The sequence below is a fragment of the Dermacentor variabilis genome, chromosome 3 (genome assembly GCF_050947875.1).
Source record: "Dermacentor variabilis isolate Ectoservices chromosome 3, ASM5094787v1, whole genome shotgun sequence".
Taxonomy (NCBI): domain Eukaryota; kingdom Metazoa; phylum Arthropoda; class Arachnida; order Ixodida; family Ixodidae; genus Dermacentor; species Dermacentor variabilis.
The window spans coordinates 79,018,624-79,032,074 of record NC_134570.1 but is presented as its reverse complement, the minus strand read 5'-3'; the positions used below and the strand labels follow the sequence as shown (position 1 = coordinate 79,032,074).

The 13,451-nt window shown below is 46.2% G+C and overlaps 1 protein-coding gene across 1 annotated transcript; it reads right to left on the bottom strand.

The window, feature by feature from the left end:
• On the bottom strand, positions 1–12,420 carry LOC142574004 (uncharacterized). The gene is made up of 4 exons (XM_075683202.1): positions 12,322–12,420; positions 9,206–9,255; positions 5,178–5,279; positions 1–1,140 (listed from the first exon to the last, which is right to left on the bottom strand). Exons 1-4 carry the CDS (start codon positions 12,368–12,370, stop codon positions 907–909), a joined length of 435 nt encoding a protein of 144 aa, XP_075539317.1. The 5' UTR covers positions 12,371–12,420; the 3' UTR covers positions 1–906.
• Positions 12,421–13,451: the final 1,031 nt, after the last annotated feature.

The following is a 13,451-nucleotide window of genomic DNA, read 5'->3' as shown; positions in this document are numbered from 1 at the left end:
TTCTGGTGATTTATTATTTATTTTTTCGTTTACTTAATAGACAGCAAAGGACATGTCCAACTTCAAAGAGAAATGCAAAATAACACAACTCCTTTTATCCCGACATTATGCAATTTCCATAAATAAAGCAGGTGGTTCTGAACCGTTATTATCCTGCCTCCATCCTTTCCCTTCCTCCTCCGTTTTATTGTTCTTTTTTTGTTCCTTTTGAATTTCTTCATTTTTTTCTGTTCCTGTTTTTTTCTTTTCCTTCTTTTTTTTACCAAAACCTCACAGTATATCTGATTGGACTGACGATATTTGCAGCAGTCTGCAGCGCGATCGGAAGAAATGCGAAAATTGTGGAAAAGACGTGACCCTCTCGTTTACGTCTCAAAAAGCTGCTGTAAGCTGAGGCAGACTTCCAGTAGCATTATATACGTCAGAGGAGTTCAGATAAACGGTATAACCTTTTCGCAAAGCAGCGCAGCCCCCCGACCACTTCGTTAAAAAAGGAAGAAACAATCAAAAACTACACATGAAGTTTCTCTGTTCGAATTCGTCAAACGCGACCATTAGGCCTCGTCCCATCTAGCTACAGGACGACATCTTTAACGGCCTCAGCAAAAGAAGGGCGGGCAAATCGTGAAAGAACACACACATGCGTGGCTGCTATGTCTTTTTCGCACATTTATAAATGTTACGTGGAGCACACTATTGTCAGCGAAAGAAATAAGCTCTTTTGAAAAACATATAGCAAGAGACGAGATGAAAAAAAATATTTTAACTTGTTTTTATGCTTTCTCCTATCGTCTACCCCAGATATGCTGCCACGTCATCCTTTAGCTGCTGGTGGTTCGTGAAGTGTGAAACTTTGCTCTCTACTCGGCCTCTTGACGCGCTATTGGGGGCTTTCTTATGGACGCTTCATTGCAGGGCTCTGAATTGCTTTTTTCCGGTGCTGTTGACAGTTTGCTTTGCACTACCACGCCGGTAAGGCTCCGACGGCGACGGCCTAGAAGTCGCAGTGGTCGTGCCGGCAGGTGGTGCAGTGGTTGGGCCTTTACTGCCTGCACTTGTAGTCCAGGGTGGGCGCCTGCCGAAGCGGTCTTGGTGGCAATGCGAACCCCAGCAGAATCCAATGGGGCGGTTTGGCCGGCCCTACAAAGAGAGAGAGATAGCCGAAGGAAATGCGAAATAAATTCGGCACGTGCGTGTAGGATAACAGAAGTTATTTATGCTGGCCACCGCAGAGAGTTAGGCCAGTTGGCCGAGCATCATTAACACGTACACTCAACTCCATTAACACTCCATTAACACACTCCAGAGGGCGAGCTCCTTCGACTTGTGCAGGCATACATAACCAGCAGAACCATGTACTCTACCCCATATGTCAAACTCGCAGCCACGGACTTAGTAAATTTATACACTATGATCAAACGAAGCACAAAGGCAGCCCTGGGCCTTCCGAACAACGCGGTCACCGCAAGGCTAGAGGCCTTAGGCATGCACAACACGATCGAGGAGCTCTTAGACGCTCACCACACAGCCCAAGTCCATCGTCTATCGCTGACCCCGGCTGGCCGCACAGTCCTCCGGAAGCTCAGTCTCGAGGCCATCCCTGAGGTTACAGAGTACATGACGATTCTGCGGAAGGTCAGGGGGCATATTTATGCCCCACTTCTACCCCGCAACATGGACCCCGAGTTCCATCAGGGCCGTCGGCAGGCCTCTAGTGAAGCCATTTGGCGACGCTACGGCCCGCAAAATGGAGTGGTATACACAGACGCAGCGCGACACCCTCGCGGCGACCTCATGACCGCGGTGGTAGCCTATCACAACGGAGTATTGATAGAACACTCAACAATCACGGCTGGCCGAGTGGTGGAAACGGAGGAAATCGCGATTGCCATGACCATGCATGCGGAAGCGAATACCGTCATCAGCGATGGCAAGCAGGCCATCGGCAATTTCGTCCACGGCAGAATTTCCAAACAGGCGTACCATGTCCTCACGCGGCGCCCTCTAAGTGTCTTGAAAACCCTCGTGTGGACCCCCGCTCACGCGGCTGTGCCCGACAACGAGTCGGCTCACAGTTTGGCTCGAGATCTCGCGTGCCGAGCCTCGTCCGCGGATGCGGACGGCGTGAATGGAAAGGAGAAACACGAGGAACCCTGCGAGGCTTATCATGAAATAGTCCATAGTTATCGCTTGAGGCTTCGTGCTCTCCCACCAGCGGCCAAGCAACTCGATAAAACGCAAGCGGTCGCGTTTAGGCGACTCCAGGCAAACACATACCCACACCGAAAGTACATTAACAAAATCACAGGGGGCAAGGAAAGTGACCAATGTAGGCTCTGTTCACAAGCAGTAACACTCACACACATCATGTGGGAATGCACCTCGCTCTCGTTTTCTCATCCTCCCGTCAGCAGCGAGACCGACTGGACAGCCCGGCTCAGTTCCGGGGACGTCGACCGACAGCTTGAACTGGTGGACGGGGCGGAGAAGGCCAAGCAGGCCTTCTCCGGGGGTATAACTTAACAAAGGGGAATAACTTAGCAACGTGACAGGAAAGCGACGAAGAAATACGAGTAGAGCGGATATAGACCATTTCTTGGTCTCTAGTTCCTTTTTAAAACGAAGCATGTTCATGTAAAAGAAAATTAAGCTTTGCGAAAGCGGAAGTATGCAGAGCCTGAGCGGCCCATCTCGCGGGCAAAATCTTAGTTCGTAAGATATTGCCGTCGTGTGTCTTACAGGAGAAAAGCGCGGGAGAAAGACACTGGTGCGGGGAAGAAGAAACAGGAATGATCCATGTGCGATTTCGCACCGATTATCTCTGAAAGCTGACTTCTTCTTCCGCAAGAATGTTCGTGGGCGAAGCTGCCGTTTGTCAAGCGGGCGCAGCGAAATGTTGTCTGGCAGGCTATGATACGATGAGGCAACCCCGAGATTAGGCAGCGCTGCGTTCAGTGAGGTTAATCTTAAATGAGCGCTAACGGCAAGTATCAAGCCCAAGTAAAGTGATTAATAAGCGTTGAAAAGCGTCTAAGATGCCACCACTACAAAAAACACAAGCGTACTGGTTTGGACCAGTTGGTTACAATTCATGGTCAATGTTCTTTACACACCACTTGAAACGAGGACTGGGAACGACAGACACAGTCACCGTTTAAAGTGGTGCGCGAAGAACACTGATCACGAATAAACACATCACCATTATGAGAACAAATGACGTAAACTGAAGATAGGCTTGGCTTTGCACCAGTTAAAAGATGGAATTGATTTCCGTGCGAGTCCTGTCGCGCGTGCGAACTCAAGTAGGTATTCAGTCACTGATAGTAAAATTAAGCATAATTACGCTGCACTTCTGAAAAAAAAATTATCTGCCAATCCGCTCCTGCGAAGGTAGTTGGTCAGCGAAGCTGTAGGTATGTTGTGCCTGATGTAGGGCAACTTCTCAAACGCTTATCCCGTGATGTGCAATTATTAGGCGCATTGCTCTTCAAAGTGATGTTTGACGCAAACAAAGGTTTCAGTACAGTTTACAAAAACTTTATTTTATTTATTACATTGAAATTAGTGCGCTCACTGCTTTGTGGTCCCTGTGATACAGGCAGATGTTGTTCCGTTCTTATTTCAGAAATGTCTTGGGTCAAAGTTCAATCAATGCAAGGTAGTTGTTTGAAACGGATCGTTGAAGTAACCGAGGACAAAGTTTACCACGAAGTAGGTGTACCACTGCCTTGCTTTCGCTTTTGAGTTGTCTACGTTAAAGTCGGCGACAATGACCACTGGCGAGAAATTGGCGGTAACGTATGTTGATCAACGCGGAAGTGCGCGCTCCTCGTAATAAATCATGGGGTTTGACGCTGTTCTTATTTTATGCGTTTCGTATTGAAACGAAAGCTGTGTCGTATATTCGGTTCACACCACTGCCTTACGGGGCTATGAGCCATTGCTCCCGGCCTTGCACTGCCGCCCGGATTGGCCCACTGGGTCTTCTATTGGTGTGATGCACGCGAAAAGATTCTGGGATACTAGCCAAAGACAGCCTCGCTGTAAAAAAAGAAGAGAAAAAATTCGGTGGACTTTATTACATTATCCTGCGATTCGTCATACTGCTGCATCCTTTTTCGCACCGCTTTGTCTGCGCTTTTCCCAAAGGCGTAGCGTCCTCTATCACTCGGCGTCTGATGAAAAGCAAGCGGTAGCGCTCCGCAAAACATGACCTCCGAGATTACCCAGGCATTTCAGGACACTCGTCGTAGCCAAATTGAATTGCGGAAGCAGCATAATACTACTGCAGCTGCGATTTTCTCCATTAATTTCATGGCTCAAAGAAAACGTTAGAGGTAACCAGAGTGTTAACCAAACGACCTGATTGATTGATTGATTGATTGATTGATTGATTGATTGATTGATTGATTGATTGATTGATTGATTGATTGATTGATTGAGTGAGTGAGTGAGTGAGTGAGTGAGTGAGTGAGTGAGTGAGTGAGTGAGTGAGTGAGTGAGTGAGTGAGTGAGTGAGTGAGTGAGTGAGTGAGTGAGTGATGAGTGAAAATCTTTAGTCTCCCCTCAGATGAGGCGTAAAATAGGGTAACAAAAGCAGTCCTTTCGTTCAACAAGGCCTGCTCGCCACAGGTTTGTGTGCAGTTGTCTCTTAAGTTTCCTGTCTCCTCACACTGTTACATTCGATCCTTTATCAGGTGACATCTAGTAACTCGTGTGGCGCCTACGACGTCCGCCAAGTTGTGCATAGGGCCAAGGACAACCTTCTCTTACTTTTTGCGCTTGTGCGTCTGTAAGCGATGAGTAGAGTATTGTAGTAAGAACGGGGCCACCGGTGGTATTTCTCTATGTATGTCGTGCAACAGACGATGAATACCTGCGCTGAGCTGAAACTCGGGAGAGGCCGGGCGAGAGTGTTCTGAGGGGTCATTGGGGATCCCCTGTTGCGTAGCAAAGCAGAGATTTTGTCGCACGGCGCCTTCTTGATCAAGGAGAGCAAACCCGGCTGAGTAGGGCCGGAGGACAAAAGACATTGTTCTACGTTGCATAGCGAAACCCTTCCATGCTAGAGATGAAAAAAGAAAAAAAAAAGGAAGACCGTAGTGCATACAGCTTTTGAAAAATTCCATACTTGTTCTTTTCATCGATTGCCGGCACGTGGTAGAATATTTACTTACGGCGCACGGGGTGCCGTAGGATTCCAATTTTTGGTGCACTCTGTTCCTGTCTTCGTCATAGCAATGGTACCAGCATAACTTTGCTGGTTTCTGCTCGGTAGGCTGGAAAAGAACAAGGTAAGCCCACCAGGCGGAAATAAAGAAATGGCAAGTCACTGCAGGGCTAGAATGGATATATCTGCGAAGGAGCTAATTATTATATGGAAACTAAGGCTGGTGAAATAAGATTATAGAGCATGACATCATTTTAACATAAGAAAAATAAACCTTGACACTCTAAATAAAGTCAGTACTCATCCTACACACCCCAAGTACGCATTTTCTAAGACCTTCAATATTTAGCGTGTGCGTAAGAGGTCTCAACATCATTTTGTAGCGCCAAGGTTCAATAAATTTAATAGCACAAACTTATATATTTGCGAGTGTAGTTGTACGGTCTTTTTGAGTGAATGAATGCTATCGGTGTCTATAGTGCCCCGTTTTCGACTCCCACAGCTGTCCCAGATATTGGGAACGTCTACACTTGCCAAAAGAAAATATAAAACCTCATTCTTCGATGACAACCTTTTTCTCTTGAAAAGGATTAACTGAGTTGGTCAACAAAACGGCATCTAACGGCCCCCTTAGACGGCCGGTAATGATGCTTCCCCAGGATTAAAATAATTCACAGATATAAATCAGCTGCAATATCTTAAAGGCCGATTCCAACACTAATGCATTAGAAATACAAATGAGGCATCGAAAGCTCGAAAAGAGATCTCTCGGACTCTTACAAACCGCATTGCATTATTCTGAGATGCGAGGCATAAAATCCTTTCATTGAAAGCCACTTCACGTTGCAAATAACTACACCCGTCGTCGACGCTGCACTTCCATTTTCATTGCGAATCACTATTCTCGACTATAGAGTTTGCAGTGTTAGTAGTCGTCATACGTTTGCGAATATCTCTTGCTCGGCGTTCTCAGCATTGATAGCTCGCCAATTTCAAAGTCGTAATTACGCGACGGCGGGCTCTCGACAGAAGCGCCATATTTAACGGAGCACTCAAAATTAAAGCTCGACTTCATTCGGCAAAACGCGGTACGCCAGCCGGCACTCCCTGTTACATCCGCGACGCGACCGTTTCTGCACCGGTAGCATTAGGGAAGACGCGAAATTCCGCAGGTTCGCTTTCCCGCAGGCTCACTTTGACACGCTTGTAATGCCGGGCTTCGCGCTAGTAGCGAAAATGAATCAGGAGCGCCCCGTCCTGGTGTCACTGTGCTTGCCGTAATCTCTTCCACAGTATATGCAGGATGCACCAGCTAACTTTACCCAGAGTTTAAAAATTGTCGAATGCCGCGTAGCTGGACAGAACCACGACAATGCTGTTTGCCGTCGCTTGGAGATACTGGAGATACTTGGACATTGGTTTTTTTTTATTTCAACCAAATTAGATAATTCGTCTCAATTAATTATTCAACTTATCGAATATTATAACGAGATGAAAAGAGGCAGTGAGAAAATTGCACGGCAGCATGAAAAGCTCCCGATGCAGCTTTCTCTTGCTGAATACGTGCTACACGTATTCATGCTACACGTATGCTACACGTATGAATACGTGCTACATAAAAGCGTTTTTCCGAGCGGGAAAGCAGCCCGCCAATACACGAAAAGTGTCTCGAGCGGCCAGTCGCGCGGCAATCTTCCGTGGAATTGCGGGCTTCTTTCGCACTCGGAAAACCACTTTTATGCAACGCGTATTGAGCAACAGAAAGCCGCATCGGGAGATTTTCATGTCTCTCTAGAATTTTCTCATTGACACTTTTCATCTAATTATAATATTTGAGAAGTTGATTGAATAATGAAGCCTTATTATCTAATTAGGTGGGATGAAAAAAATAATGTGAGTGCCTCCAAGTGACGGCAAGCAGCATTATCGTGGTTTCCAGCTACGTGGCATTGGTATATTTTTAAGCTCTGGCTAAAGTTAACTGGGACACCTTGTATACTCGCAGCTTGCGAGCCCACCCTCGGCTCCGTGACTCATTGTACCTGACAACCTAATAGCGCGGAAAAGGCCCAGTTAAAGTACTTACCATGCCCCTTATTAGCCACCTGGTGCCTACATTGCCAAAGGAGGCTACTGAGAGCTACAGTTGAGATTTAGCCTAGCAAAGCAACGCCAGAGAGAATCGCTCAGCCCGAGCGCCGCCTGTAAGCGCATCATGCTCATATCATGTTACGGTGGTGGCACTGGAACACGCTGGCGGTGCGGCTCTGAACACCGCTTATGGTTATAGTTAAGAATAGTAACCCTGTAGTTGCACCACATAACGCAAAGGTCACACACCCATGCCCCACAAAGTTCGGCGGTCGAACAACCCACCTGCGGCACTTATACTGCATATGCAGGATGTTTCACGTAATTTGTGCCTATAGGATTTAAGGGAAAAAAAGTGATTAGCCGCAGTTGAATGAAACCAACGGTATATGGTTTGCCATCATGTGGCGCTCCTTACGGTACTTTTTTTATATATTCCGCTTCATTGGCTAATTAACCAAGATGAATTAAGCACAATTTTTGGTATTCACTGTAGGGCCAAGTGTACTTCACTGCTTTGCAGAAGGGGTTAAGAAACGACCGATCCATTTTTTTTTCTTTTTTTTTTTTTTTGTGGCAACGTGCATGCTGCGTGGTGAATTTTTTTTTTTTTTCGGCGTTGAACGAAATCCCGCGAAATATGGATTAAGACCACGTGGCTGTGCTATCGTAGTGCAGCGCTCTCAGTCGCGGTTCGTGCGAAAGAACCGTGCGCGCGCACCGCGGTGAAGTTAGCGGCCGCGGCTCTGGGCAGCGGCTTCACAGTGCGTCAGCATCTTTGGCGCTGGCACACGGAAAGGACGCTCCGTCATCCCTGATAAGCGATAGGTTCGACGCACGGTTGAGAGTGCTGGAATGCGATAGCGCACGAGCGCAGCCACGGGGTTTTATTTCAGATTTCGCGCGCTTTCTTTAAACGCCGGGGAAAAAAAATCGCCACGCAGCATGTAGTACCTTCCCACAAAAGACTGCATTGGTCGTTTCTATACCCACTCTACAATGCAGTGAAATGCACTTGGCCCTAAAGAGAATATTGAAAATTTAGTAAACTTCATCTTAGTTAATTGAATAATTAAGCGGAATGTAGAAAATACACTAAGGAGCGTCACATGACGGCAAACCATCTTCCATTCGTTTCATTCAGCTGCGGCTAACCACTGTTTTAAAATCCTTGGCACAAGTTACGTGAAACATCCTGTATAGGCTTCGAATCGCAACCGATGATCAGGACGCTCACAGTAGCTGCGTACCACTAAGAAACTTGGAAGCAAGGCTGAACACCCTCTTTCCGGTAGATTACAGTATACTTGCGAGAACATGTAAATGTGCCCGTTTCCCCTGCCGCGCCAGGCCTCAGTCCATAAAATAAGTTCATAGCGCTGACTAGAAAAACTCTGTTCTGTCTCCTACTGTGTATCATCACCATATGTACGGCATGGTTGCACAATTTAAGATCGATGGCTACGTCACGTGTCTATACTGTTGTGCGTCGGATCTTGCTACACCTTGCGCTACATCACGATGAGACAACCGTAGTCGAATAAACGCGCACTCTTCAATTCGAAATAATTTTCAACAGGATTCGCTAGCGTTGCAAGGACTCACTAGATTTCTATAGCACCGACGTGGTTTGAAACAGTTATGGTGCAGCGACGTCCAACAGGCGCAAGCCTGTGTCGCCTCATTGTTGATTACATTACGCAATCATATTATGATTATGTAAGCATAATTCGAAGTGCGTATCTTTCTTTAGCTCGGTGAAAACTGCAATTTAACGCTACTCCACTGCCGATTAAAGAAATAAACGTTTATTGCATGGTTTCTAAGAAGCACATAAAGCCCGCCTTTAAGCATGTAGGCATTTAGAAGTGTCTAATGTACTGCACGTGCAGAGGATATCAAAGCAACTGAAGAGAAATCTGTTCTAATTTGTTGAGTACGTACGTTGGGGCCGAGCCTTTTGCAATTATTCCACGAGTTTCTGCGATAGCCGCCTGTAAATCAGAAGAGAAGGAAATCTCAAGTTCTTTTAATAAGTACAGTACACGCGCCCATTCACCTCTGGTGAACAGATAAATGCTATTTCATCTGAAATTCCTACACGACAGTGCTCATGAATCATTCCATGTGAGCGTATGCGCAATGAAGAAGCAAAGAACGATCAAACGCTAGCATTGTGCTGCCATCTAGTCCTATATGTGTCAAACATAGGTGATTTAGGCGCGAACTGCAGTCGGCGTTCAAATGTAGGCAAGATAGCAAGGCGGGCGAGTTGAGTCATCGTTCTTTTGGTAACAGCAACACGGGCGCTGCGTTGTTGTGTTTCTTCCTTTTGTTCGTGTCTCTTTGCGCTGGTACGAAAAGAACGATGAGGTCGAATGTAGCTCTAACACCGAGCCTGCTGCTAACAAAGCTATTCGCTTTTCGCAGGTACTAAATTTTCATGCATGTTTTCAGCAGCCGCTCTTTCCTAAACTAAGCTTGCACATTTGTACTTCAATGCAAGAGGCGCAGTATTACCGCTTAAGAAATGAGACAATGCACACACCTATTAAATTTAAAATAATGTCACATTCTCAGACTATCCTTCGTCTGAAAGGTGTCAAGCGTAAGGCAGCAAACTCCGCAGAGAATGGTGCGCCGAAATGGCAAACAATTTTACCAGCCTATACCGAAACCGTTAGAATCACGAATTGGGTGTCCTACATAGGATGATCCTTGGAGTCGAAGGAGCGTCCTACGACGTGACGAATATTTCCTTGGTAGCTTCGGAACTGTCCATAGTGACGATATTGGTGTTGTAGAGGAAGAGGAAGGTAGTCCATATCAGGGCAGGGTATCTGAATGCACAGTTAAGAAACTGATGCTACCTCGCTCCCCCGTATAACGCACACACAGTCTACAGACGCAGTATACTGAATATCGCAAAAAACAAAATAAGAAGATAGCTAAAAAGAAGAAGCATCGTATGTATACTCGCGCTAATGATGAGAGGTTCATGCCCACTCTGCACACACGAACGTTATATCTTTATAGCAATCCTGAACACTAACTCAAACTGCTAACACAAGATTCGCGTGGAGTTTCCTTGAACCTGCAAATAAAAGTAAATTAATTACAGCCGTACAAAACGAAATTCCGTAGGGCTAGCAAAGCAACGTTTCTGTTTGTTTAGTGAACCGAGTATTTTGGTTACAGAGGAGTCGAGAAGTTTATCAAAGTTGCTTAACTTATCGCTGAACTGTGCTCTCTAAGTGTTATATTGCTGGCAGTTCATGCGAAAGTGCTCAATGGAAGCTTCTGGGATGTCTTGCTAGGCTTGTCGCATTACAAAGAGCAGAAAGAAAGCCTAACTGCATATTGACATTACAGTGAATGAAAAGGGAAACTGAAACAAAGAGGCAATAAGGTTCGTCAGAAGTTCGAGACAAACAGAAAGTGGCCACCCAAGTTTAAACACTGCTATCTATAAATTTTATTGCGAACATACTGAGGAACTGTATACTTGAAAATATACCGACAAAAACTCACCTACGATTACGATACTCGCTAGTGTAAAATTTGAGCGCAGCTGTATACGGGTTTTCATTTCCAGTGTCAATACTTTGTATTACGATTGTATAAGTACACGGCTTATGTTCGGTGGAGAACACTGTGTGTAGCGTGCTTTGTTTCCATACAGGCGACGCGCGCTCCTCTGGTACCATATCGTACCCATCGTCGCCCACAGCCCGTCTTGCACGGTACTACGTTTTTCTTCTCACGGTTTCGTTCCAAAAACGATGAGAGCGGCCCTTCGCCGCGGGGAAATCGTGCCACTAGCGTCAGCGGCGACAACACTCAAGGGAGCGTCACATGGAGCTTCACTCGTACCCGCTCGCCATCGCACCTTGCAGGAGCAGTGGTACACGTCATACACGCTGGTACCGCCGACTGACCTCAGCAGCTGACTCCGCGGACTAGTGCAGCACTCCCTACCTCAATACACCCTGCCCCTCACCCCACTCATATGCGCAAATGAGATCACCCACGAGGTGGAGGATGCTGTTCACGGAGGAAGGAAACATATATGAGGAGCATATTACCTCAGCCAGCCTTGCCACACGAAATCTCACTGGAGACGCAGTGGTGGCCCAACACATGACCTCTTGCGTCCAGATTGCGGTGCGAGAATTGAGGTTTGCTGAGATAATTGGCTCCAAGTAGCTATGCCAGTAGTTTTTTTATTCGGTGCCCGCTTATTCAGCTGCCCTGCTGTGGCTGTGCCTGCAGAACAGGAACACTAAAAAGCCGCCGCGCACTTTGACGTGCAATCACGTGTTAGTCCACCACTGCCTCAGCAGATTTCCACTTCAATCGCATCGCAGTATGTTCCCTCCTCTTGTTTCTTCCTCCATGATGCCGTTGGATGCCGTGGCCACCGACAACACAGGACATGCGCAGGCTGTTTCCCCTACGCTCCTCCTCCACTTTCCGCCTCATGCTTTCGCTGTAGCACCCTGCTGCACTTTCCTCTTCGCGCTCTCTTCTTTCATCTACCGTTGCGTTCAGCGTTCGCTTTTATCTTTCGCATGTGCTCGTGTAACGTGCTCGTGTAAGGTGTAACGCCGCCGAGGCACGCCAACGCCCAACGCAGAAACAGGCACTTGGGAGCTACGCTCCAAAAAGAGCACCAAATCAATTTAGGCAGTTGTAAGGGAAGTTGTGAGAGGCTTGTAGTAGGCGTAAGCTGGCTACATTGCGACTAGATTGTCCGGGAAAATCCAACATACACAGCCAATTACTGCTATGTGAACGCGTCAGGAGATATTAAAATGCGCTGAGAGACCTCGGTACTTTTTCGCATCAACACTTGAGTGACTCGTGCTCGAGAATAATGCCTTGTACCTTCTTCATTACGTACAGCTTCATTTATGTTTGTCTGAGATACTTTTGCGCACCTTTATTCGCTTTTTTAAATAAATGGTCACGAACGAGTTTCGTTCAATCATTCCGCGCAGTTAGAAAAAAAATTTAACGAGAAATATTTTTCCTGCTAAAAGTATGCAACTTTCGCTTACCGACAAGGCCTGATGAAAGTACGATGAGGGTAAACATAAACCTTTTCATTTTGATAAGACGGCATGGCTAACTGAAGCCCAAATATATACTGGCTTTTTGTTTACAGGTACCGGGGCAGCTGTGCGAATGTCACTCATCGCAAACGTATTGTTTAACGCAGTGCAAGTCTTGCCGCCTTTTATAAAAAAAAAATAGCGGAGTTCCCCCTTTATAAGGCTACGGGTACTGCCCTACCGCAGAGCCATGCTGTATGTTGTAAACAAAACTGCTGAAAAATGGAATGACGTACGTAATGGGCACAGTACACAATCTTATGGCAAATCCGTAGTTTCTTTCGACGGGCAAGACACCTGCGACGTCTAGGGAGAGTATAACCCCAAATATTCCGCCCGAGTTTCGCTTGCTACTAGCTCTGCCCTTCGGCTAGCTTTAGTCACGGTGTGTGCTGTCATCTATATAAATTTTGAAATATCTCGCGCAAACGTTTTGCATTTTGTCAAAACGAAAAATAACGCATGCCAAAGGGAAAATACCGTATTTCTTCCATTCTGTTGCAAAGAAATTCCTTGTGGCTGACTAACTAATGCCATATTACAAGCAATCTCTAGAACAAATGCAAATTACAAAAAAAAGGCTTTACTGCAAATTTCACCTGGCAACTATAGCTGGGGCTGAGTAGGGAAAACAGAACTGTGACCTTCCTTCGATCTTCGTGATGAAGTAACGTGTAGTGCATTAAACACGGTGCTATTCTCAAAAAAGAAAAGGGAGCGCTGTCATGATAACTCGACGGAAGAAGAAACTGAGTATTTGTACACCCGATGACGCCATGTATTCGCCCCTCGTCAGAACGCAGAATGCATGCGACATTTCTAGTCATTTCAACGGTTGTCGTGTTCGTTCCTCGGCCCCACACATAGACATTTCGCTGGAGCCACTGCCATTTTAATTACTTTACTCTCTCTATACCATGCTGTTGTGTATCGAGCGTCTTATCGGCAACATACTCAGTCAGTAGAAGGCTACGAGGTAAATAAACTGAATTACATAAGAAACTTCTCGTAATAAATGCCTCTTGCGTATTCAGAAATACACTTAACAAAGATAGAACACCATTTATTATGCTATA

What these genes read in the sequence shown, in the direction of transcription:
- LOC142574004 (XM_075683202.1), bottom strand. Translation starts at nt 12,370, where the DNA reads ATGAAAAGGTTTATGTTTACCCTCATCGTACTTTCATCAGGCCTTGTC. An exon ending in GCAAAAGGCTCGGCCCCAAC is followed by an intron (nt 5,280 to 9,205) that starts GTACGTACTCAA and finishes GTTCTTTTCCAG; the next exon opens with CCTACCGAGCAGAAACCAGC. An exon ending in CCTACGGCACCCCGTGCGCC is followed by an intron (nt 1,141 to 5,177) that starts GTAAGTAAATAT and finishes CTCTCTTTGTAG; the next exon opens with GGCCGGCCAAACCGCCCCAT.